General features: G+C 30.3%; 1 protein-coding gene across 1 annotated transcript in view; it reads left to right on the top strand.

Annotated features, from left to right (window-relative positions):
• E(Pc) (Enhancer of Polycomb) overlaps positions 1–27980 on the top strand; it is a 58809-nt gene that overhangs the window by 27311 nt on the left and 3518 nt on the right. Inside the window, exons 5-14 of the mRNA XM_087163955.1 lie at positions 4148–4255; positions 4338–4405; positions 6511–6591; positions 8270–8402; positions 9672–9818; positions 9919–9999; positions 11616–11773; positions 13925–14050; positions 15466–15941; positions 19292–19556. Of these exons, the coding sequence (XP_087020081.1) occupies positions 4148–4255; positions 4338–4405; positions 6511–6591; positions 8270–8402; positions 9672–9818; positions 9919–9999; positions 11616–11773; positions 13925–14050; positions 15466–15941; positions 19292–19556 (1643 nt within the window). The remainder of the gene's footprint in view (positions 1–4147; positions 4256–4337; positions 4406–6510; positions 6592–8269; positions 8403–9671; positions 9819–9918; positions 10000–11615; positions 11774–13924; positions 14051–15465; positions 15942–19291; positions 19557–27980) is intronic.

Genomic DNA, 27980 nt, shown 5'->3' with positions numbered 1-27980 from the left:
TTATCAAAAACTCTGACTCTCGTTTTTTTTTTTTAAATAAATATCCCGCTTTTTTTTAAAAAAAAAAAAAAAAAATTTCAGTCGTTGAAGTAAAATAATAATATTTATTTACGATATTCAAAGATAAACAGAAAATTCAGACTACGTCCTAGCTGCTAACCCTTCCGCATTTTTACTTATATTAGCTATTTTCTCAGATTTCACGCTCAGAAAATAAGATTTTCCGTATTTTTTATCCGTCCGCGGGATAGCTCGTATTTTCGTAATTCAGACGTCGCTGCTTCTTGTATTCTGGAGTGAAAGAGGAAAAAAAAAAAAAAATAGAAGTGGATTTGCGTTGAAAATATTTATTTGCTCATTCAATTAATCTTGTTAATTTTTATTTATTATGTCTAAACAAAAAACAATACAAACAAGCCTTTTAGAAATCCCAAGTCCAGACCTGCAAATACCTCTATTTTTATTCACGCGATTTTAATATCAATCATCGATTTTCGTATTTACCCGATTTAAAAGTTGCGCATTGCAATTCTTATTTACGCTTTTTAAATATCGTACATTATGAGTCGTATTTATGAGATTTCAAAATCCAATATTGTGTTTTGTATTTATGCATTTTTAAAATCGTGATTTTTATTATCAAACATCGATTTTCGTATTTACCAGATTTAAAAGTTGAGCTTTGCGATTCTTATTCAGGCTATTTAAATCTTGTACATTGAGATTCTTATTTACGAGATTTAAAAAACCAATGTCGCGATTTGTGTTTACGAGCTTTTAAAACCCTATTTAGCTACACGAGCTTAAAATCCGAATCATGTCGTGATTCGTTTTTGCGGTTGTAATATCGTGCGATTTAAAAATTATGCATAATGATCTAAAAATTGCGCATCATGATTTGTATTTTCGCATTTTTAAATTCGATGTAGAGTTTCATATTCACGTGATTTAAAAACCTCATATCGGGATTTATAATCACATGGTTTACAAGTTTAAAAATCGCACTTTTTTTTGTCAAATTTTTGTTTATGTATATATATTCTTGGATTTCCTCTTTTTTATTTTCTGACTACTCTCATCCCTGAATTTAGAAATCAGTATATGAAATTTTTATTTCCTATTTTGTGTTAACTGATGTGGGTATTAGAAAAATATCATAATAGAATCATATTAAAAAGAAATTATCCAGATTTTAAAACCATGTGCAAATAACACTTCTAAAATACTGTTTTGTCGAAAACATTTAACGAGACTACGCATGACTTTGCAAGAGAATTAGTACGGATTGTATATATCTACATGAATTTAAGATAGAATAATTGCCATACGATTCAAGTATGACTTTGACAAGGATACAAAATATAATGTCATTAACATAAGAAAATGCGTAGTTAGTATACCACTTTGTCTGAAAAATGTAGGCCAGACTTTATTGCATCCATTTGGTAGAACTGTGGCAAAAGAAAAGGTATGACAGGCTTGTTAAAATTTATTTCTCCTATTAATTAGGAATGTTATAAAACTTTATGACCAAATCAACGTGACTAGAGCTCAAATACAGCTAATGAGAAAAACAATTATATTGATAATAAATTTATACATGGTAAAAGTTGTAATATTAGTAATATTATGTATCAGTAACAAAACAGTTTAAACTCTTTAATAAAACATATATTTTATATAATGAAGTTTTCTTCACTTGCCAAAGCAATTATCTCCCTTAATCACGAAAAAATTGTAGTAATAATAATTACTCTAAGGATATTATATCTTGTACTTAACATATGACATAAGATAAAAAATTCACGTGCAGTAAAAAAGCCAAAATCGAATTTTTGAATATTTAATTTATGAAGAATTTAAAAAAAAACAAAAAAAAACAATTATATTAATTTATAATTTTTCTCAACTTGTTTTATGGAGTTAATAAGATTTGGCAAGGGAAGCATTCAATTACTGAAAGACCGGCGGCCGGTTTCGACATGTTTGATTGGCGAATGAACTTTAATCGAGCGTGTCAGAAACTGATTGCTTGATTGGAAATTCGCACATGCATCATAATTAGGGCTGCAGGTCTGTCGCGGCGCGAATTTGCACTGATTTCCACAAAATGTTCATCTTTTTTTCTAAAATCCGCAAATTTCTCAATATGTTTTGATTTGCGCGAAAATTGCTTAAAAAGTTTTTTTTTTTTTTTTTCATTTTTAATTTAATATTTTTATTTAACAGAATTTTTTTACTTTCCTCAAGCCTTAAATTGAACATGTAAAATTGATTAGATATTTAGGGGAGTGAATCAATAGTAAAATGAGAAGAAAATATAGTGATAATCACAATCTTGTCAAGTAAGGTGGTCTTTCTAGGGAGGGTAATAGACTGATAGGATTACTTTCCTGAAGTCAGTAAGAGTACAAAAGAAATTGGAATCACAAACAAAGAAAAATGTTATAAATCAAATATTTGACAGAAAACTTGTTAGACAGGCAATTGCACTAAGCAATGAAATTTCTACTGCCTTTCTACATATCCAGTAAATTTTTCATGGGTGGCTTCTTGTGATTTCTTAAATAGGGATCAGTTTCTTCGATGAGAGGGAGATATGTAACTTGTAGTTTGAATGTAGAATGTTTGAGTTTCCACAGCAATTACTTCTTACAAAGCAACGGTCAAGGAATAGCGAGTTGATAAAGGAATTTGATCGAGTTTTGGAAATCAAAGACCGAACGCTATCCAAAATTGACAATTCGATGTTTGTTGGTACCTAAAAACAGCGTGGGCGCAGAAAGATCGCTTTCTAAGTATAAAAATATATTAATTGATGAAAGACTAAGCATAAATGAGAATAATCTGACAATGTACAATACTTTGTTCCAAAATTCTATTCATTTAAGTAAAAATATTAATATTCCTTGAAATTAAAAGAAATACCTTTGTTGTGTATTTTTAAAGCTTTTTTTTTTATTATTTGCGTGATTTCTGTTTTTTTGAATCATTTATATAATAAATTTTTGTGTTTAGAAGCTGCGCAATTTTCAAAATTTCGCTCGAATTTTCCGCGAATTTCAGGTCTTTTTTTTCACGCGACAAGCTTGCAGCCCTAATCATAATAGTATAGTATTAAAAAATAACCAGATTTTGAAAATCATAAGTTGTTTTTTTATGCTATTTTATGTGTATATTTCATGAAGTAGTGTTCACTGATCTAAAAATTTGTAGTTTATAAATAATTAAAAGCATGCTAAGAGACACAATTTCTGTGCATAAATTTTTTTTCCTCCTAGAAACGTAAACTAAATAATTTTTTATTAAACAGCTTGTAAGATTATTAAATGAACATTCAAAGGTGCATTTTTTTTTTTAAAAAAAAAGGTATTTGTTTATAAAAAGTTTTAAAGTGGCTTAAAGAATTTATTAATATACCCTCTTGGAAAAAAGAAACACTTATAAATTTAACCAGTTAAGGAAAATCCTGACAAAGTAAAAGTTTGTAATGTAACAATAATAATTTTGATTTGATTTTTTTTTTTTTTTTTTTTTTTTTTTTTTTTTTTCCATTTTAGCAGTTAACTAATTTTTATAAAATATGGAATATGAGTATAAAAGCAATGCTTTTAAGGGATGGTGGCTTATTTGTCCAAAAAGGGCAAGAAAAGGTGTATTTATAGGAATCAAAGGTAAAGTAGTTTGGGCCATCCTCCTCAAAGGCGCTTAAGGAGAACACTGTACTAAAAAGGCAATGTAAATCTTTATTCTGAAATGAAAAAGTGCACTTTTGAATTTTTGTTTCTGAATGAAACTAAAAGAAATCTGTAGCAATAACTGCCACAAGACAAGGTGGTGTAAAATATGTTTGAATCTGGACAAATCTAGCATGTCTCTGTTTTTCCTTCAGGATCATTTGTAAATTTTAATTTTCATAACTATGTTAAAACTTCACGACTTGACTTAATGATATTTACCAATTCTGTATGTAAGTGCTATAGTTGCCCATAAATTAACCAGGACACAGTGAAGTAATTCATTAATGATTGTGAAAAGATTTTTCATAATGCTGAAAATTTAATTACATGTGTTCATAAGCAGACATAATATTGAGATCATTTCTACATGTGATTGTATATCTTAAATTTGCTTTTCTTTTTTCCAGCAACATCCACTCATACCTACAGTCAAAACGGAAAAAAGAGATGGTTCAACAAATAACAATCCTTATGTTGCATTCAGGCGGAGAACAGAAAAGATGCAAACACGAAAGGTATTTAGAGATAATTTGACAAAATGTGTAACATTTTAAGATTTTTTCATTATCTTGTTTAAAATTGTTTCATTTCTTTTAGAATCGAAAAAATGATGAAGCTTCCTATGAGAAGATGTTAAAATTACGCAGAGACCTTAGTAGAGCTGTGTAAGTCACACTGTCTACTGTCAATAATATTCTTTTTCTAGTAGAAAAGGCAAAGCTCTATTATAAATTGTAACCATATTTGAATTTGTAATTTCAGATGTAATGGAATCGGGTCATGAGGTGACTTTATAAATTTGTTTTTCTAGAAAGAAAAATTGTTTTGAGAAATTTATTTTTTAGTTAGTGTTTTCTGCTTTAAGAAAATACCCTATTTAAAAATTATTTTATGAAATAATATTTTTCTTCTAAACCATATAATAGTTAAATATAGTAGCACATACATAGACAGGGTGCTTAGCGTTTGTAAAAAGTGCTTAAAGGTGCTTTTGGGGGGATTTCGTTTTTAAAAGCTTTTAAAGGTGCTTTTTTCAGCTGGCGTTTTTAAAAAGTGCTTTTTTTCGAGTAATTGTTTTTCCCTTCAGTGATATCTGGTGGATCCCATGCATTTCACGAAAAAAGGGGAGTTTGCTACATAATCATTCACGCGGACTTCATGTCGTACCCACGTTATGACTTGCGCATGCGCGCACACTTGAAACCGAAACCCGAGTGCTCCAATTCTGATAGAGAATATCAGATCCTTATGAAATGTTTTTCTTTTTAATTTATTTTAATTTTGTTCTTGTTTATTTTATTTTACTTCTAACACTTTTTTTGACGTAGGGGGTAAGGGTACTTTTGTTCTGAGTTCAGGGTCAAGTTGAATTCACTCAGTGATGTGGGAAAGTACTGATTGTTTCGATTTACGCCCGTTTCTTTTTGGGTTTTTTTTTTTAAACGCTAAAACTGTTTATAAAAAGTTTTTGTTTTTCAATAATATCATTGATTGAATATGAATTTTTTGAGTACTTGAAAATTTTTGTAAAGTGCTTGAAAAGTTTTTAAAAAGTGCTTATTTTTGATTCAAAGATTTGGCTACGCACCCTGATAGATTATATAAAACATGCTTGTAAGTAGGCCTGAAAATAACCACTAACCATGTGGTGAGACAATGAAAAAAACCTGGAGACTCAAATTAATTAAGCTACTGGGCACTTCCTCCCCTTTTTTTCTAATTGTTTTAGTCCATGTCGAATTTTCTTGTCAAGTCAGTATGATTAACTAAATTTTGTCTCATATTTATAGTATTTTTATTACTTAATTTTTTATAGCTATAGAATATTTCAAATTTTTTTTTTTTTTGAAAAAAAGATGTATCTCTGAGGTGCCGTTAACAGTCACCACCCTAAGATAAAAAATTTCTATACCTAAAAAATTAATAACCTCATTATTTTAAGAATTTTAAATGATTAATGCTTATATTTTTTCAAATATCATTTGAAAGTACTCAGAGTGCGAAGGGTTGGTTCATCAAGCAAAAAGTGACTATTAAATGAATAGGACCTATTGGTTACCAACCTATTAGTAATCTATTTCGGTGTACCGTCAGTCGTTAGCATATGAGAGCGCTAATCATTTTACATGTTTGATGAAATACATGCGAGTCTGCATGTGCGTCTGCCACACTGGATTCAGAGAGATTATTCCCCACTCTGATTTTCAACTCAGCTGTATTTCGCAAGATAAGATATTCTCAATTTCAGGCTTCATTTTCCAATTTCAGGCTTCATATTGATCCAAAATATCTCTTGATCATTTTTCTTCTTCTTGAATTAGTTACTCTAAAGGTGTAATATATTTTGCAATAGTATGTAATTTAATTATAAATGTTAGTTCAAATAGTTATGTTAAATATGAAACTTGTATAGTATACAAATTGATATAGATTATTCACACATAAAATTTTCAGAGTTTTTCACTTAGTTCCTAGATTATTTTATTTTTGGGTTTCAAATCATTTTGATTTTTAACTTTTTTTTCTCAATAGCGCTCACTTAAAAAGAATTTTTCAACTAGTTAACATTTAGCTTTGCATTGCAATGCTTTTAATTTAATTAAATAGGATTTCATAAAATTTAGTGGCCTTTTCATATTTCCCAATACTTTTGGTTAAGAACTGTTGGTTTCAGAAGTAGTTTAATATCTTTAACTTATATTATATTGTGTTTTATCTAATGTGAAACTTGTTAAATTTACTTGTTTTTAAAAGCATCGAATTTTTGCAGCACGTTACTTGAATATGTTAAACGGCGTGAGAAAACAAAAAGGGAACTGCTTAATCTTACAATAGAGGTTTTCGAAAAGAGGTATGTATATATATATTTTTCTTTTTTTAATGGTTTGATAAAAATATTTATAGATTAAATGTTTGGATGCGTTGCACATGACAGGTGAAGTCTTTCACTAACAGGGATGAAAATCCTCCACTTTTTATAATTTTTTTCAGACTTCCATTTAATTTTTATCTGATTTTCACTATTATATCATAAAAGAATTTGGATTTCGTGGAAGTTTTGTGATTATGGCAGTGTTTTATTATAGCCTGAAAAAATTGATTTTATTTTTCTCTGGTCTTGAATAAAAGGATTACTCCTCCCAAAAAAATCTTGCAGCCTGTTTCAGAATGAGCATTTAAAATAAAGAAAAAGATTTGAGTTGAAATCTTCAAAATTAGAGTGCATCATAAAGTTATTCCTCTTATTATATTCCTCTTCAGAGCATCTTAAGTGTATTCCACAGAGCAATTTTTCATATGCGTCAATTTTAATTTGAGTAACTGTGTTGAAATTCAACGTCAAACCAAATGCCTCTTTCAGCATTACCCACAACATTTTTATCGGTTTTCAGAACAGCTTAAGAGAACATGCTCCATTTTTCATAGATTCCTGCAATGTTCTCAATTTTCTTATTTCTAATGGTATCTGATATCATAGTTTGTTTCTTATATTTGATTGTCTCATTCTTAAAATTATCACAGTTACACTTCTCACACCGTTAGCTGCCAGATTTGCGTACATTGGGGATTCTAGCCCTCAATTTGGCCTTGACCAGGTAGTTATCTGAATCCGAACAAGTACCACCATACATCCGAACATCTAGTACATATGACAAGTGTCCTGAATCAAACAGCGGGTGGTCAATTTGATTAAAAGTTTCTTCGATTGAATATTTCTAAGTCATCTTGTAGATTCTCTAATGTGGAAAAAAGGTGCTGGATATATGACCATGTTAGTAACTTCAAATGGTTAGGCATAAAAAGATATGTGTGTTAAATAATTTAAAATTGGCTTACCTCTGAGATTAGATAAATTCCTTTTTTTTTTAAAAAAAAAAAAAAAGATATATTGGGATTTGAAAAAGATAGTGGTAACTCGATAAAACAGTAAGTTATAACAGGGCTTGTAGGGGAGTTAAAATGTGTTTATTTTTGATTTTCAATTTTCAAAGGTGCCTCTTTTATTTTTTTCCCCCTAAAGTGCATTATTTTCTTTTCCAAAATGAGATTTTTCTTTGCCATATTGATTGTCATCATGTATTACGCAAAAAGCTTGGTTTTATCAATGTTCCAAATGTTTTAATTTCAGCTGAATAAAAAATAACAAGGTAATGTGAGAAAGATAGAAAAAAATATTATGATTTACATGTTTGTTTTATAAACCTGTGTGGTAAATGAAGAAAGATTTTTTAGAGAATCCAATAATGAATGAAAAAATAAATTTTTACCTTCAAAGGCTCTTGTATTTCTCTTATTAAATCAAATTAGATGTCTCATTTTTTAGAAATTCTCACTCCCTCTCTTCTGCTTTTGCCCTTTTAACTCTGTTTCAAACTCTGTTTCCCTTAAAGCTGTACCAAAGCTGCAGCTTAACCCATCATGTTCCAAAAATAAATTTGACTGCTCTATTCTTGAGTTATGTGTAAATAAGAATATTTATGTATTGGTCATATATTAAATTTTTTTAAATGCTTTTTTCTTCCATTTAGGTACCAAGCAGGAGACTTTAGTGGCCAGTTGCTTGCTGAAGTTTCTGCAATCAAGCACCCTCGGCAGAGCTTTATTCCTGTAAATAATAGTCAAGTTGTAATTAAACAAGAAACACGGGTAACTAAAAGCAAGGTCTGTGTTATTATTTTATTTATGCTTCTGTATTAAAGCAAGCAATTTCACTTTAATTAACCTGGAATTGTCTTGAGATTTAATTTTGTCATAAAATTTGAATTTGCAATTTTTAACTAAAATCTTTGCAGCTAGTCAGAAATATCAGTTTTAACATTCCAAAGATAACAAATGTGTTATCTGTAATTATTTCTTGTCAAATTTCTGTCTTACATTGTCTCTTTCTTCTTTTCTCTTTTTTTTTAAAAACTTTTTAATCTGGTTATAATTGTTTTAAATCTTCAAGCTTTCTGTATTCATAAATTTAATCACAGGTAAAACAGATGGATAATCACGAGTAGAATAGATCTATTAAGTGTAACTTTCCCATGTGACCATTCTCATTCTATTGTGTTTTTGCTGACAAAATTTAATATTTTACATCACAAATAAAAATAAATCCAAGTTTTTTGATGAAAATTGCATGCTAGAGATTTTCATTGAAATTCACTTGGAAAGTCGGAATTTTTTAAGTACTATAGAAGATTATTGAAAATATTCGGTTCTTCATTTTTTTATATCATTTTGTTTGCATATTTAAGGAATCAAAGTACTAGTTTGTTTTGAAAGCACAAATTAACAATTAAATGAAGTAGTTAAAAACCATAAAATACTTTGAATGGTTTAGTTGATTTCAATTAAAGGCTTAAGATGTTATAGAACATTTTTTTTAACCTATTTAAATTAAATGTCTTTTTTTTCTTCTTTTTTTTTTACCCTGTATATGTGTTTGAATTGTAAATAGTATTTGCTATAAACTGTTGTAAACAAGTGTCTTAATAGCTTTTTATTATTAAGGAAAATAATTCCTTAAAATTAATTTTTTTTTTTCATCTTATTATATTTTCTTACAGAAAATAATGATACATTAAAAGCTTTCACAAAATTAAAATGTCACTAGAATTTTTCACAAAAAGAAGTATTAAGTTAAAAATCCTTGATTAGCCCTGGAAAATATTTTTTTGAAGTCAGGGTCACAGAGTTGGGGGGTCCTGGAAGAGATTTTTTTTTCCTTTAGCAACGTAGCTGCTTGCTTAATTTGACTATATTTGAATTTTTTGAAATTTATTTGTGTGTAATTTATTGAATGAAGTCCCGCCAGGCTATATTTTTCATTTAGCAGTCATCCTATTGTAATTTAACTTAAGTATTCATTTATGTAATTTTTTTTCCTGCAATTCTCAATTTTTTTTATTATTTATTGAATTAATGTTGGATTAATTTTTGCAGCCAGTTAAAGGTGCACCTACGAAGAAACGTCAGTACAAAAGGAAAAGGCCAGAGTCCAGCTCATCTAAATCTGTCTCTGCAAATAGTCATGGTCTGGACATAAACTTAGGAGAACTTGCAAGTTCTGAAGATGAAGGCTTGTCTTTGGTAAGATAATTTTCAACTTTTTTGTTACCTACACTTAAAATAAATAAAATAACAATGTTTTTCTTACGTGATAGATGGTCTAATTAAAATTATTTTACAGAGTCAGTCTGATCAAGATGAAGATAATGATCCAGATGGTGCATATGCATTTAGGAGGAAAAAGAACTGCAGCTATCACGAAGTAATTGCTTAGTTTCTTTCTTTTTTTTTTTTTTTTTTTTTTTTTTAACATTATTCATATGTGCTTTAAAAATGCTCAATGGCGCATAATTTTGCATCACAAAAATTAAGAACCATGAAAAAGTCCTTAAGTTTAATGGGGTTCCCGTGACCTTTAAAAAATTTTAAGTTAGTTGAATTTAGCATTGTTTTTTAAGAGCTTTAGAAATACTTGAATATGGTGAGAAAAATGTGTAATATTCAAAATAGGTTTCAGAAAGATCAAAATTCTTTTCCCATGACGTGAATGCTTCCTGAACTTGAACAGGGTTTCAAGTGCTTCATCTATATCGTAATATCTGCGTATAATAATACTTGCGCATTCCCACACAGAAACTATATATGCTCCAGTTTGTGCTGACTTTATGCAAAAGCTATTGTTAAAAAAAAAAAAAAAATTTAAATAAAATACTGCACATAATGGCATTTTTTTTCTGAGTGTTCTACCTAATCAATAGGATTAACAGGATACATTACTCTATTTGTTATGATTTGTAATTTTCTGTTTTATACAAGAGATACTAAATTAAAAAATTTTGAACGATATTATTTGAAAAGGTTAAAATTTACTTTTATCATCCCTAATTTTACACCCATTTTTACTTGTTTTTTCTTTTCAAATTTTGGTATTTTTAACTCGTGCGATGTTATGGCTCTAGAGTTTCTAATTTTGTGGAAAACTATTTGATTTATTTATTCAAAAATTACCTTTGGACCTGTTCGATTTCATCATGGTTTCACTGTATTTTTCCAATTGCTTCTTCTTGACGTGTTAGATTGCAACATCACGCTAAGTGTCTAATCTTATTTGGGATATAATGGCTTTGTTTTAATTTAAACCTTTTAAATTCTTGCAATCACAGTATTTAGATAGCATTTATTTTATTCAACGGAATATTTCTTTTTTTTTTTTTTTTTAAATTCAATGAATGTTAGAGTTTTCCATTGCTAGAATTGGTCTTAAATAATGTGATATAAGAAAAACATTACTTTTTCCTTTGTTTTTATTTATTTCAATTCTGTTTTATGTTTATTTTATTTGATAAGTAAATAAATTTAAAAAAAAAAAATCGGTTTTGCATTCCTTAATTTTAAATAAAATCTAACGTTTAAAAGTATTTAATTCTATGCGAATATATTGCTAAGTTAACCAGAAAAGAAAAGGAACTTAGTGTTTAGAACTCTGATGTTTTGATAAACATTCCTGTAAGTGGTGTCCGCACGTTTATCTAAATATTTGGGCATACGATCCTTCATCGGTTAATCTGTTCTACAAGTGACCCTTCTATGTAAAAAGGTTTTGCACCCCTAAATCTACAAAACAAAATATTTATGATTGTGCATTAGATTTAACTCAACTATTAAAAATAGAGTTAAAATAAATACAATTTTCGAATTATAATTTTGAATTTCTATAAATTAAAATTTGTATATTCTGATATTAAAGGTATCATGTTTTTGTAACTGATACCAAATAAATTGATACTTAACCAACCATCTCTTAACTATTGTATAATATCTTAAAAATATGTTGAGTGAATTTTCTGATGATCAATAATGTTAATTAAATTATTGCAGCCTCATTTGGACAGTGTGGGGAACTGGCCATGGTGTAGTTCTGAAGAAGGTGGGTTAGAAGATAAGAGGTATAGGTATTGTTTAACATCTGTACCTGATTCAAATAATCGGCCAACTTATATCGGCTTTGCAAGGCGAAGAATAGGTCGAGGAGGAAGGTGAGCTTTACACATTTTTAAATATTTTTAGCTTTATTAAAGAGCTTGTTGCAATATAATGATAAGCTCCAAATCTATACATTAAGATACCTATTTAGGAAGTGGGACATAGCAACTTGATATTTAACAAGGGTCTGTCCAGGCCAAATTTACTACCGTTTAGCGGTACCTTCACAAATTCAACTTTAGGAAAAATTGTAATTTCACAAAATACTTTTCTTAAAAGAATTTTTTTTTTATCCCATAAGAAATGATAAATCCATATTTTTACTATATTTTGTGTTGATTTTTTAATATAATTTTTAATTTTTCTCATTATGTCTAAATTTTCACAAAATAGGTACCTCTCAGAAAAACCTAGACAGACCCCGTTTAAAGAAATGTACCCTCTTCTAAATAAAGCGTAACTTCTCACTGTGTTGACCCACGCCTTTAAAAACTATTAATCTTATTTTTGTTCTAAATTATTTGTCTGTATTTGCTTCTAATTTTTCTTGTTCATTTTCAGTGCAGTAGACACAATGAATATTTTATTAAGAACTAATAAAAAAGATTTTGTCTGAAAGAATGTATTTTTCTGTTAGATTTTAAGATTTCGAATTTTTATATTTACTTCATTAGCATTTTTAATTTAGTAAAATTAATGGCTGAGAGAATTATGGCTAGTCCCTAGGGCTTGTAAAGTCAAACAAAATTACTTAAAATTAAGTACTGTTGTAAGGTTATTGCAAAGTAAGCCAAATTTCTTTTTTATTTTTCAATTTCAGTATATTTTATTGCGTAAATTGTCTCCTTTTATGGATGAAATTGAGAGGGCACTATACTATGGAAGAATTTTTTTTAATGGCAAATTCTGTTTCACCTTCATTGGTAGTTTAAAAATGTAAAGTTTCAAAAGAGTAAGCTCAGGTAGACATATAACCAAGATTTTTGAAAGGCAGAAAAAAAATTTTCAAAATGCAAAGAGATTACTGCAGGATAACTAACCATCATGCATTCCTCAATAACCTTAGACCTTAATTTGTCTTTTGCATTTTAGGTTTTGAGAGAGAAAATGTCAGCGTTGACTTCATAGTTTAATCTAAATTTACCTAAACTCTCTTTTCCTGTACTTAAAAATTGAAGTTATTTGTGTAGTTGAAAGAAAATTTGCCGTGAAGGATTTCTCCTGCCATGTAATATCCTCTAAAGTAGATGAGGTTATTTGACCATAGGAAATGTAAGCAAATAATTCAGAGGTAAAAAGATTGTTTAGAGAAAAAAAAATTCAGGATGGTTCTGTTCAGTGGTTACTAACTTGGAGGTAAGGTAAGGTGTAAAGGATGATGTAAATTTGCATTGCAACCCATGGCTGGAGTTGCCTTTGTACATAGTTAGGGGCGCTTTTTTATGGACTAGCTGCTCTCACAAATTTGAATTGGTACAATCTTTTACATTTTCTAATATTTGTGTTCTGGATTAAGCTGTTTTATCTTGGGTTTTTTGATTTGGTGACTAGCTTTCAGAGCTCAACAGTTTGATTTCAAAATCAGAAAATTGCAATGAAGAAACTGTTTCTAGGCCTATTTCAACGCAGCTTCCGACAATATTAAAGATAGTAAAAATAAGATGATTTTAATTGATAAAAATACCGGTTCAAATGCATGTGGACAGGTAAGTCATTAAACTGATCTAGCGGCATACGATAAAATTTCTGCCCAAGGGTTATACAGTTATCAATCCTTATGTGTCCTCCTGTTCTTTATCTTGATTGCAACTGTACTAAATCACCATAAATATTATGCTTTTTTTTTTTTTTTTTTTTTTCCCCTTTTCTAAAAAATGATTTTGTGGTTGTGTAAATAGTGAAATAAATTACGTCAGTTAGCTCTTTTAGGAGTTTCAAACTTTGCACTAGACTTTTTACAAATGCCTAAAAATATACCCCACCTTTTGAAATTGGATACTACTCGCAAGTTTGACTTTACAAGCCCACTGGGGATACCCTCATCGTTATTAATTAGCAAATTTTATTTCTTTTAGGCATTTGATAACTAAAAATCTGGTGTTGAGAGTAGATATTAATTCCTGTTCACCATATCCAGTACTTGCATTGTATGATTGCATATAATTATAAGTAAGACAGCAATTATGTCAATATTGCAATTATAGGATCGTGATGGATCGAGCTTGGACACCATTAGATGACCATTTATCCGAGCTGGACAGCATAGATTTCTCAACTCCAAATGGTATGCCTTCCAGTAACGACTTAGTGTCTGAGATAAAGAATGAATGGTCAGTAGTTTTTTAAATATTTATTTTTACTCTTTATGTTTATATTGCGAGTTATGAGTACAATGAAAATTTAAATCTTGATTGCATTTACATTACGTCTAATGTTATTTTAATTACTTTTTTCACTTGTCTTCTATGGTTTTTCTGCTAAAGCTTGTTGCAAAATTGTTATTTTAATTTTGTAATGTAATCAAAAACAGTTCAGAAACTCTTTTTGCCCACTATAAACATATTTGCTTACCAGTTATAAGACTATGGAGTAGTTTCATCTCAATATTCAAGTTTTTAGTGTTAATAAAGCAATTGGATTTTACTGGTAGATTTTGTTGCGTGTTCTTCCACGTATAAATTTCCAGTTGTTGGTTTATATTTTGTAGATTAGAAGGGATGAAATAACTAATAAAAATTGCTTTGGTGATCTGCATAATTTTCACTTTTGATACGATAGATAAAATAACTGTAACACTTTAAAATCTTAAATGCTTAACACTTAATCGTACTTAATATGCACTTAAACAAATGTAGTGCAGAAAATAAAGTAATATAAAACAATAATAGCACAGTAAACACAACTTTAGGCCGTTTGTTAGTGTCATTAAATTTTTACTTTTTTCTCATAAATGACTTTGTTTTAATTATTAAATATTTTAATACCTTTCCGTAAATTTTTTCTTCTTAACCATCAAAAAGTTGCTTACAGAACAGTGAGTGCCGCCGAACAAAAATTCTTTATAGGCAAATATTTATTCGGCTTATATAGTAGACGAAATTTCAAAAACGAATGTAATAAAATTAAGTTACACTATAATTATAATAACTGGGCAATAGGCTTCTATAAAACAATTAAAATCTTGTTATGTGACAATGAAACAGTTGCAATATTTGGTGTCTGTGTCATAGTTAGTGATGGAAAATTTATTTTGTTTTTATACCATTCTTATAACATAACTGCCAACTTTATCTCATTTTGCAGGAATTTAGTCTACTTACTTTTTTCTCCTTTTACTTTTTTTTCCTACCTTAGTTTCTCTCCTCTCACTAAGCTTTTGCAAGTATTTTCTGTTACTGCTAAATACTTTTTAACATTAATTGAATATTTTCCTAAATTTAATGATGGATATTCTATTGCTGTCAATCCTATGTATGGATTTATAAATATATTTTTTTACTCATAAAAATTTTCATTCCTTGTATAGTATTAACTTAATTCATTCTTTTAATTTTCACTAAGGAAATTTTCTCCTGCTAATTTGAGAAAAAAAAGTTGGCAGGTATAATATTGATTAGTAATAGGTACCGTGAATATAAATTTTTAGGCAAAAAATACATAATCCTACTAATAAAATTATTATTTGGTGTTATTGCTCACCTTATAGTATAAAAAGTAGGCATTTATTTTGATTTTTCTAATTTAGGAAAATCTTCCGGCCAAAGAAACCTCCCTCATCTCATGATGAAAACGAAAATCAAAGCAATGGCAGCAGTGCTTCCTCTGTTTTCAATAGGTGTAAAAGTGAGAGCTCAACGAGCAGGTCCCATTTTAACGAAAACTCTATGTCAGATTATTTTAGGAACTACCTAGACCAAGACGATGAACTCTTTAAAATACAAAGAAAACAGTTGGAGAGGCTGAAAAACGACTCCTCTGAACCAGTGCTAATGCTAGTTTCTGATCATTCCTATTCATCACTCCCCTCATCATGCTTCAATGTAGCTTCAGCGTCTAATAAATCTCCCGCTCAATATCATAGTGTGTCTGCAGAATTGATTGATGATACCCCTACACTCACTTCTATTCCAACTACTATCTCATTTTTGCAACAAATTGATACCTCTAGTATTACACCTTCAATCGACAGAGTGATACTGACAAATGGACCTGTTGTTGACAGTGAGTAGTGGCTGCTTTCATTATTGAATTACTGTTCGACCCCGATTACCCGACAATTGTACGACTTCGTGTCTGTACAATAAATGGTCTGGTAATCGGGGCTACTTTATTGGATACATTTATATTAAGTGTATGAATAAACTACCAGCAGTACTTTACATACGTGAAATAGCACAACCTCTTGTTATATCCTATCTGGTAGGGATATTAAGTTAAATAGCAAAATAAGCACTGGTTATGTTCCATCTGTCTATTACCACTAAAAGCATGACAGTGTTTGAATTGCTTATTTTTCTCATTGATTATAAAATGAATCCGGGAGAATTAGGTAATTAAAATAGTGGTTTCTCAATGCATCATACTGACCTATATTTTTAAGATAGATATTGCAGTTCTTAGTAGAAAGATTTATGAATTTTGCATATTACAAATTATATTCAGGATTTATGGACATTGTCTAACCAAAATTATCAACAATTTAAAAATAAAATTACGAACTAAGGAAAGTCTAAACTTCTCAAACAGGTTTGGAATAAAGTCCAAAAAAAAATAATAAATAAACCAAGCAGTATCATATAACCACATACTACATATAAACAGGGTTCTATTCTTTTTCTTTCTTTTTTTGAATTTTACCAAATTAAAGAGTAGTTATTGCTTATTGCTATATGTCAAGTTTATCTGTACTTACCACTTTGTTACAATTCTTATGCTAATGATGCAATTAACTGATTGTTATGCGAGATCTATTAGAAATATTCTTCTTATGGTTAGTAAAACGGCGGAATTACTTTAAAAAATAAAAACTTTCCTCGGTCTTTAACTTTGATAAGTGTTTTGTCCCTATCAGAGCATTACAGGCCAGAAAAATGTTGTATTATTAGTATTAGTGGTAATGTTTGTCTTAATGGAATTATTCCAAAAAAAATTTGCTGTTTATGATCAAGAGTTACATAGTAACTTTCTAACTGTGTATATTGAAAATTTTGCAATATTCTAAAAAATAATTTGTCAAAACATTTTAAAGAGTCTGTCCAACAGTATTTGTATGTTACCTGTTGCTAATTTCAATTCACAATTTGCTGTTTTAATTTTTGTCATTATCTTGAAGATAAATTCATTAACTGAGTGTCTAAAAGATAAATTAGAGCAAAAAGTATCGATAGATTATATTAATATCTTTAAGTAAGATAAAAATAGATACATATAGGAAAACAGGATTTCATATAAGGAACTCAAAGTTCATGAGAATTTTATTTCAGAGTTTAACTATATTTTTTTCTAGCTTGTTTAAAAATAAACAACGTATTTTAATAATTCCAACTTAGAATTTGAAACTCCTGTTAATTTTGACAAATATACTGTACTAATCAGAGGGATTTGTTTCCATTGGAGATAAATAAACCAGTCCTTAAGACTCTAAAAAATTGATTAGCTGAATGAATCTTCCAGGAAAAAAAAACAGCTATTTCTAGCACTCAATTACAGCTCAGATAACAGTGTAGTGCACAATGAGACACAGGTTTTGTAACCTCAGACAGTTTAATAAACTCACTAGACTCTCAAATTCAGAACACTATTGCATTTGCAAGCGGAGTAATATTCTGGATTGTGTCTTTGTGAAGCACACTTCAATTTATATAGGCTTGACAGCGAAACCTCAGTACTTTTGACATTATTTTATGTCATTCTTGTGTAACTCAGTAAATTCCTGTCTCAGAACTATTCAGAGCTATCATTTTGTCGTTTGCCATGTTGATTTGCTCATGAGCAAAGTTGTGTACATTTTTCATATGTGCCTGGAACTCTCAAGGGACCCTTCTAAAGAAGAGGGTGTGTATGGTGGAAAGCTTAGCAAAAGATTACTACGAAGGCTAAGTTCAAGATCTCCAGCAAGGACAACCTATTTCATGGTTCGTCCGTCATTAGATTCCCATTTTCTATACAACATGCCATTTCTTATATAGAGTGAGTCCCATTGAGCCTAATACTGTTCAGTAGCTGGGCTGTAACTTCTGCCAGATTGGTCTTATATTCAAATATTCCTTTATTTCAAGGATAGGTCTCATCAGGATCTTCCTATTAGGCTTCTCTTTTTTCCCCTTCATCTCTCCATGGTTCGGGTTTTGATGTCCTTAAAACCGTAACTTGGTGCAACACAGGATTTGATGGCTGGTGTTTCTTAAACTGTTGATCTCTCGTAAGATACTTTCCTGCAGTTTCTTCAGGTCAGCATTCAAATCAGGCTGAAACTTCTCTGGCCGAGTGGCGGATCCTATATCCTTCATTATAAGCCTTCTTTCTTTATAGATCCCTCACACTGTCTATGAAGTGTTAAATTGCTAAATCTTGACGTACTTTAGGAGGGCAATCCGAAAAAGTTAAATGCAACAATCTTTGAATATCAGTGGCCAGCTCTCCGAGGCTTTCACATGCTTGTTGATAGCAAGGCTTCAATTGCAGGCGCCTGCTTTCTCGGGAGCCTTTTTTGCTAAAACGTAGTTCCAATTACTTTAAAATCATTGCATTGTTCTTCTGTAGGCATTCCCAAGATGTTTGCTACATTTCCTCGTAAAGCAGCCGCAGGATGGAAATCCTTGCCCATTGAGTCCTATCAATTAGCATCGGTGAATGAAGAGTTCTATTTTGTACACCTGCCAAAATGATTTTCCTCCAAAAGTGGATGGTTTGGTAACAGCTGAAAATGTCGAGAACATTAATTTATTTTCTGAAGTAACTGACTTGGATGCTGGTGTCTTTTTCCAGACATATGATTTTCAAATCAGATTTCTTATCAAAATATTTTTCAATTTTACCAATTTTTTTATTTCAGTAAATTCTTCTACTAAGTTCTGTTAATTTCTCCTGAAGTACTTCCTTTACACAATATATATATTTTTTAACTTCACCCTGGTTTGATTTCAGCTGCCCCTGATTTGCATCCTAACTTGGCATCCATCTTCTCAGAAACTCTTAAAAGTAAATTCTTTTTTACTTCCATTTAAAGTTAAGAGAAAAATTCCCCCCTTTATAATCCCAAGCATTTGTTTGCATTTTAATATTTTTAAAAAGAAAATGACATGCAGATGTAGGTACTTTATTTTAAATTACTCATTTAGAGAATTTGTGGGGAAAGATTTCTCCCATAAGTGGCCTCTTAACAAATGCTTCCTTCAAGCTTGAATTATGAATTAACAATCAATATACCTAGTACACATCAATAACTTGGCCTTTTTTAAGAGTTGATTTCCTTTCAAAGGTTGTCATGTTAAGCAGATGTTTATAACAATATGTATTGGCCCACAGATATTTGTATTTTGTGAATGATTTGTATTTTTTCCTTGTTGCAGAAGGAGATGGTAACATCAACGATTGCATCCCATCATCAGAAAGGCATAGAAAAGAGATTTTAAGCCCAAGCTTAGAATCTGTTTCCACCCTTCCTCAAAATTCAATCCAAAATGTAAACTCCTGTTTACCGTCCATTGATGTTGGAGGTGGAGCTGCAAGCCATTCTAGTGACAATATCCATGTGATAAATTCTAAAACCTTTAGCTCTTCTCCGCAGACAGCTCTAAGGTTCACCAACTTTGAACAAAATGGAAATGAATCCAGGTAAATATTTCATTTTATTCAATATATTGATTAAAAAAAAAATCGCATGGTTGAACATGTTCTTAAAAGCAAAAAAAAAGAAAATCTTCTCTTATATTGCATGTTCCTCTTGGCATTTTAGTTCATAAATAATGGTTTTGCATACATAAACAGTTTTAAATGCAAATCAGAAGTATATTGGATATTTTTAACAGAAATTAATAGATTTCAAAAGGACATTGAGGCTTGGTCAAGCACTGACTGACCTCGGGAGAAATGACACTTATCTGTGTTTTATTTATTGTCAGATATTGTTATTTTTAACTGAGAAGGATTGTTCAAATGAATTAGAAGAGTAAAAAAATAATTTTTTAAGTGTGAAGATTTTCAAAATCCGAACAAATGCCATACCTGCCAAGTCTCCTGTTTTTTTAGCGAAAACTCCCGTATTTTATGACACTATCTCCTGTTTACTCAAATTTCTCTGTATTTGCTGCTGAAATTTTTTTTAAAAAAAAACATGGCGATAAGATAGCCTCTGGTGACTAAAATACTTCTCTTATTCCTCAGCAAATTGGATATTGCCAGTACTGCAGTATGTTGAGTGTTTGTAGTTTAAGTTAATTATAAATAATGGTTTAAAATATCTTTTGATTAAGATTTATATATAAATATTTTTTACTTCACTAAATGTTCTTTTATTATTTCCAATTTTGACTTACATGGTTATGCATGATGTATCAAAACTTTATTTTTAGCCCAAAAAATGTCACCTATAAAATTTCCGTTATTTTATTTCTCCAATATTGGCAGGTAGGAAATATAAATATCAATGATGTGGATGTTGAAATTGAGATGAAATTTTATATCTAAAGGTTTTGTTAATATTGAGTCAAGAGACCTTACCATTGGCAATATATTAATACACAATTGTTTTATTTGGGCCAAAAGTTAGTTAAATTAATGCAAGTCCAAAAAAGAGAATCAAAACAAAATACAAAAAAGTCAACAATTTTAGTGCAAAATTCTCTTTATAAAATAGATTAGGAAGAATCGACTGATTTATAAAACTAAACAACTATCCAGAAAGTTATAATTTATTTATTGTCCCATTTTTATTTCAGAATGACTTTATTCTATAAGAAATTTTTACTAGAAAACTCACCAAAAACACGGTACACAAATATTCAACACAGTCGTCTATAATTCATTTTGCTCGGTTGTGTTAAATAATGTTAAGTCGTTAGTAGTACAGCATTACTCTTCAAGTTTATAGTATTTTATTCATATGATGTCTCATTACCTTTTTTGTGTGTGTCTAAATGTTTTTATTTTTTTGTAAATGATTTTTTCCAATTGGGCATGTAATTCTTCCTCTAATTCGCAGGATTCTACAAATGTGAAGACCTGCGAAAGAATTTATACTCTAGCAAAAGCTTCTCTGAATTCTGCTAGTCTAAAGTTTAAATTAATCTTAACTTAAGCTAAATCTGATAAGACATTTATTCCGTCCCTATCAGCAAGAAAAACTTCATCTAGAATTAATGAACTAGAGGCAAACGCAAGTATAAAATGGATAATCTAAAAAGTAATTCCAAAAGGGCAAACATTTCAAAGATCAAGTCGTTAGGAAATTTTTTTTTTATCTTTTCACTTTTTTCTTAAGCTTATTGTTTAATGAATAGAAATTTTGTTGCAGATTCGAATTTGTAACAGAAGAATTATTTAATCAATGTAATATTTGCCCCCTTTTTTATTTGAATGCAATTAAATCAAAAAAAATTTTAATGTTATATCACACCAAGTTACTCATTTAATAATCAGTTTGCAACAAGCTCGATACCATCAAAAATCCATATTTAGACTTTTTCCTTTTGCGGTTAAGGCAATTTATTTTCTTATGGTTTATAAACTTACGGTTTTATTTCGACACAAGAGTTTGAATTGCACATTTGAGTAATCACTTTTTGATGAACTTGATTTGCGTTGATACCATCTTAAAATTCTGAAATGTAATGTAAGCACATAATTTGCGCTAAATCCAATCTTTTTTTGTTGTTGCACTTATTGCTGTTGATTTTCGCATTTTTAAAATCCCATTCTTAAGGTGCAGAAAATTCATATTGCGTGCCCGAGTATTCCCCTTTTGATGCAATAATTCTATATATGTATATAGCAGAACATAACTACTGAAACACCCACTTTCTTCTACCCATTATGATGTTTATCTTTTGGTAAACACATCCCCGGAGTATCCTAGTGATCTGTCCTCCCTTCGTTTTACTGTCCTACTTTCCCCTTTTTTGTCAAATATACTGGTGAGGGCTTTTCGTTTGTGTTAGATTGCCAACCTATTGTATGGGACTCTGGTGGGAGAAGACCACCCACATGTTCCCTGGAAAAGGGGATCCCGGTAGTTGATGGGCATCTTGGTACCCCAACACACTGGTTTAGCCAGTGCTTCAGGTAAACAGGAGATGCATATTGGCCTCAGGGTTTAAGCTGAGTCTAAAAATTCATTAGCGAAAAAGCTAAAATCTGAAAAAAAGTTTTAGCAAAATGCTAAAATGCCATTAGGCTTATAAAATTACTTTATATCAAACAAGTACTGTAAGTTATCTGACAAAGAATAGCTTAATGTACAAGAATATCAAAAGGAATACCTATAACAAAAAAAAAAAAAACACATTTATTATTTATCAAAACATTTTGGTTTATAATTAACAATCTTCCTTTCTTTCATGTTTGCCAATTTTACAAATGCTTCTTGAAAGTTAAATGCACTTTCAGGGCCCTCAATATTAATCATTAACAAATTGTTTACATGGTTGATTAACAACCTGTTTCGAATATTAGTTTCAATCAAATTAAGGCAGCTAAAGCCCCTTTCACAGTCAACAGTGTGCATTGGTATTGTTGCACAATACTCTATAACACGTTTCACGATCACGTCTGATCACGTTTTTTTCGTGAACGCTAGCGTCATGGTTCTTCTTGCGAAAGATATTTAGATTTTTTCTCCTTGTTTGATCAAGTTTTTTTCATGGATGTTAGCCTCATGGTTTTTCGTGGAAGCTTTTTTTTAAATGGAATTTAGTAAAATCCTTTAGCAAAAATGCGAAAATGCTTTGTTGAATTTTAGCATTTTTGAGGGGTCTTTTCGCATTTTGCGAAAAAAGCTACCGTAGCGAAAACCCTGATTGGCCTGCGTGCATGAATCTGCTAGTCATGAACATCTGTTGGCTAGTAGGGTCAAGCCTGGGGTCACTTACTGGGCACATCGTTATGGATGGGGGCTGCTTCAGGAGTGGCTCGCAAGTGTATAACTATTGGTCAACATTGGTGTTTAAGTGACTGATTGGTATCAGAACCAGTCTGTTACTTGCATCTCCGTAGTTGGACTCTGTGATGGGTGGTGCCACTGATAGCTGAAGTTGGTTTATTTTTCTATGGCTGAAAATGAACTAGTATCCGCATATCAGTTCACTAGTACCAAATCAGTTCCGCACGCTAAAACAAAAACAGCGAAGCGCCATTTGAACATGCTCTGTATTTCTTGATAGTTGTCTTCTGACAAATCCGGCAGTACCTAATATGTCATTCAGCAAAGCGTTTCCATTTTTGATACATAAGGCTCTTCTTTCTATACTAGGAGAAGTAGCGTCATTTAAGAAATTACATTTAGATGACTTGTTAGTTCAACTCTCATCTGAAAACCAAACTATTACTCTGTCTACCTGTACAAACATATGGGCAGGCATAACTGGCTATGTCCTCATCGCGCCTGCCGGGCACTAGTACAAATTCTGAATGGTGGCTAAAGCCAGTGTGCCAAGAGCGGTTCAGATGCGGCCTTTCCAAGTGTTCATAGGTCAAAGTGTGGCCTATTGTTCACTGTATAAAACAGGGTGCTTATCGTTTTTTAAAGGTGCTTATTTTCGATTCTAGTTTTTTAAAAGTGTTTAATTTTCCCCTTTTCAAAATGAAATTTTTCCTTTACCGTGTTGATTTTCGCTATGAATTATGTAAAAAGACACAGCTCACATTATTCTATTCAGCCTTTTTCACAGTTAATTCAACCCCAATCTATTTTGGCGTATTGTAAGTCCGTAGCGTATGAAAATGCCATTCGTTTTACTTGATTCAAAACTTCATGATTTTTGACACAATTATCAAAAACAATGCCAAAGATTTTTTTTCCTTTTGGCATGATGGTTGAAACAAGATAAAACCGTCAATTGTCAAAAACTTTCCAACCCTGCTTAGTTATGATATTTCTAAAAATGCTTAAAAATATTTTTTTGAGGAATAATTTGGCTTCGCGCCATGTAAAAGGAAGGTACTAGGGTTTCGGTGATGGTATGGTCGGCCGGATGACCCTAGACCATCTGTACAAAAGGCTAGTGAAATCCTCCTGAACTTGGTGCAAATGGGAGCCAGTGCAGGAGGGCAGGAGTGCAGTGCATTTCATTCTAGTTTGAGGTGAAATGCAGCTCACCCGACACGGAGGCTAGTGAAATCCTCCTGGAATGTGGTGCAAAATGGGAACCAGTGCATGAGGATAGCTAAACAGGCTCACAGGAGCGCGATCATTTTCGGTCCCAAACTCTGCTTCTTACTGGCGTCAGCCAAAAAGGTAGAATTACTGTAATATTGTCGCAGAATGTTAGAGAGTTTATATGAAGAGATTTTTCCTTTGGAAAGTTAAAAAAAAAAAAATAATAATAATAATTAAATTTCTGGTGAAATTTTCGAAAGTATTTATTTTTCTCCTCAGAATTATATTCGAAAGATGCCTTATTCGTGATCGGAAGGAAATGCTCGTGATTTTTCTCTTCTTATTTAAGAATTAGGAAAAATAAAGAATGAAGTATTTTGGTTTTCTTGCCCATCAAAGGAGAAAGAAATGCTCATGATTTTTCTATTCTTATTTGAGAAGGGGAAAAAAATTTGATAATGACTGGCTTCAGCTAGAATTTCAATTAGATAATATTGAAAAAGAAAAAACTGAAAGCGTCCGGGTTAAAAAGATAGTTTGCTCTGGAAATTATGTTCTTTTTTTATACATTAGGAACTCCATATTGTACGTTTAAATAACATTTAACTGAGTGGAGATTTACCATTAAATGGGGTGGAGATTTACAATTTGTTACAATTTCAGATTTGTTGCAAAGTAATCTATGTGTTTATTCCAACCTAAATATATGCAGTGCATATATTTTGGCCAATAATTGCTACGAATTTTTACTCGTTTTATTTATTTATTTCTTTTTTTAAATATTAATATTATTATGGTACACTAAAAGTTAAAATTGCGCTCTTTTTGACACTCTCGGTTTGCGCCGATATCCTCGTTAATTCGTGCATGTTTCAGTTGTTTTTTAGGCAGTTATTACTGGGAATTGTCCCACTTTATAGAAAACAAATCCCAATGTTTTTTTATGCAATAGAAAGAAACTCAGTTTACTTATCACCAATCGCAAAACTCAAATTACTTAATTGTTTAATTATTTTTAATGTGACGATCTCATCAGTCTTTTTTTTCTTCCAATTTTTCGGCATAGTTTTTTCGTTTTTTAATTTATTATTATTGCTAGTGCTACCGGTTTTTAAAATCCTGATTATTTATCATTTAATTTTATTTCTACACATGAAATTCGAATCTCATATTTAAGTACAGTAGGGAACCGATTATCCGGAACGATCGGGACCATCGCTATTCCGGATAACTGATTTTTCCGGTTTTCTGAATCGCTACAAAAAGCCGTTTTTTTTATTGTTAAATCCAACTAAAAATAATAATATATTTGGAAATAATCTTAAGAAGAGGAAAAAACGATTAAGTAATACACTAATAATTATTTCCAAACTGATGGTAAGGTAAACATCTTTCAAAAAAGAAAGAAAAATCCTAAAATCTTATGAGGAAAAAAACATTTAAAAAAAAAAGACTGGAAAATTTATCCAATTTCGTTCTGGTTTTCTGCGGGTTCTGTACTATAATAACTTTTTGATGGGTTGAATTTATGCAGATTATCATTAATCCATTATGTGTTTTCGGTTGCGTTTTTACAATGATTATTATTGATTATCTTGGGTTTTTTAAATATCCCAATATATTTCTGAAAATATGGGAAATTCGAATCACACATTTGAATATTTAATTTTTATTGTCACGATTCTATCAATTTTTTAGTTGTTGCAATTATTGCTATTGATTTCCACTTAGTTTTTAAAGGGGGATATTTTTACTACGATATTATTTATTACAACGAAGTCCGATTCGCGTAACTTCACCGTCTATTTTTCTCTCTCAGAAGTTACTATTATGGATTTCATAATTTTTTAAATTCTTTTTTAATGTGTTGATAATTTACAGAATGCGAAAAAGGTAATAATTCATGCGTTCCCCCCCCCCTACAAATTGCAAGAATATTGCCCATATTATTAGAATAAATTCCAGTTTTAAAAAATATACAATTTTATTTTATCCAAATAAGTTTGTTTTTTTTTAACTCAACGTTTCTATTACATTAAATTAGTAACTTGCATATGTGTTATCAAAAGTATCTTCTAGAAAGTCAGAAAAAATTCTGTCACAGGGTTAATAATAGTTGTAAATAAATAATAAATGTAAAATTCAATAAATGATAGAACATTAATAAAATCTTTTTTTTCACGAAAAGAATTTCTTTGCCGAACTAGTATTAGAATTCCTTTGCCAAAATAACTCTTTAAAAAATTATGTATAAAATGAATGTATTTTTAAATTTTATAAAATAATAGTTTTTTATATAAGAATATTTTATTTATAAAATGCAAATTTGGTGACAAAAAAAATTTCACAGCTGAATTTTATTGAAATATATATATACAAACTACTTATGCGTCATAATTATTGTTTCAGAAATTTAAATTTTAATTAGTGTTTTTAAAATTTATATTGACTATGTGGGGAAATAGATGTTTTTGATTAATTCATAAAAATTACTTTAAATGAATTTTTTATTTGTTTTACAACACTCCTATTTTTTCCAATTTTTTTTTTAAATCCTCCTACTTTTCTTACTATTGTCTGAAAATTTCGGCTGCTGTCCCTGCTGGTATAACTGCCCTGTTAGACCATATGCGCCAAATCCTTTGAGTTGTCAAAGGTTTGGACATTCAAAATCTTCTTGCCGAAGCATGCCCATCTGTGCTCGCTGTTCTATCCCTGCCCATGCCGATACGAAAATGTAAGTTATCGCCCCTTTGCGTCAACAGCAAGGTGGACCACACGACTTTCTCCAGGAATTGTTCAAAATTGTCGCAGGACTTGAGGATACAGTCCAAGTTTTGATAAATCTGACTTTCGATGAGGCACACCGAATAGTAACTGCCGAACCCCACGTCCAGACGTATCCTATTCTGCGGCTGTGAAGGTAACCAAATGCTCTGTCATCACGCAATTTGATTCTCCTTTCTCCTAATAACATCTTCAGGGCAGAAATTTTAATTTTAGATTATAGTTCTTGAATTTCCCAATTGCATCAGTTTTATTCCTCATAAGGTGTAAAATTACTGCACAACTGTAATAGTCTATAATTGTCAAAAAGTACCTATTCTTCTTTCAAAGTTTTCGGCATTGGACCACAGGTATCCATATATACTCATAGCTGCCTGGATTTTCCAGTAAACTACTGGATTTTACTAGTTTCACCTAGTCTACTGGTTTTTAGAAAGTTCCCTAAAATTGAGTAAATTTCCTAAAAAAATTCCCTATGAAGCTTTTATGCACTGATTATTGTTTGCTTGAATATTTAAATATACATATAACTGATACATAATGAAGCAAGCCTCAATTATAAAAATCAGTTTAAAACTTTTTTTGTTCTATGATGTTCAGTTTTTTTAAATTCAGAACTCCCTTTTTTATTAAATAAAAAGTCTTAACTGTCTTTGATGAATTAAATGCCTAGTACTATTGAAAATTATGAGTAAACAAAATACATAGCATTTCAAGTTTATTCAATTTCAATAATAGCTTGATAATATTGCAGTTTTTCTTTTTTGATGGCTATAAAATTCCCTAAATGTAAAATATTTCGTACATTCTGCAACTAATTACCATTAAAGTTATGATATTCCTTAAAATCTACTGAATTTTTTCCTATCCATGTTGGCAGCTATGTATACTGCTTCTCGTGGCTGAGAAGTATAAAATTGAGCTTATTTAAATTACATTTTATTTGTTTTTATCTTGTTCTTAAAAAATTATGATGTTCCTTCAAAAAATGAAAGAAAATCATAATTTCTAAAGCGAATTATCTTCTAAACTTCTGTGATTTCAGAATTTTTGTTATTTTTTATTTTTTTATTTTATCAATTTAAAATTCTAGCTGAAGCAAGCCAGTCATTGGCGAATTTTTTTAAATTCTGGAATGAGAATAGAAAAATCTGGAGTAT

The sequence above is a fragment of the Parasteatoda tepidariorum genome, chromosome 5 (genome assembly GCF_982258835.1).
Source record: "Parasteatoda tepidariorum strain Cologne lab strain chromosome 5, Ptep-v5.0, whole genome shotgun sequence".
Lineage (NCBI taxonomy): Eukaryota > Metazoa > Arthropoda > Arachnida > Araneae > Theridiidae > Parasteatoda > Parasteatoda tepidariorum.
The sequence above is the reverse complement of the archived record's forward strand: the minus strand, read 5'-3'. Positions and strand labels throughout refer to the sequence as shown.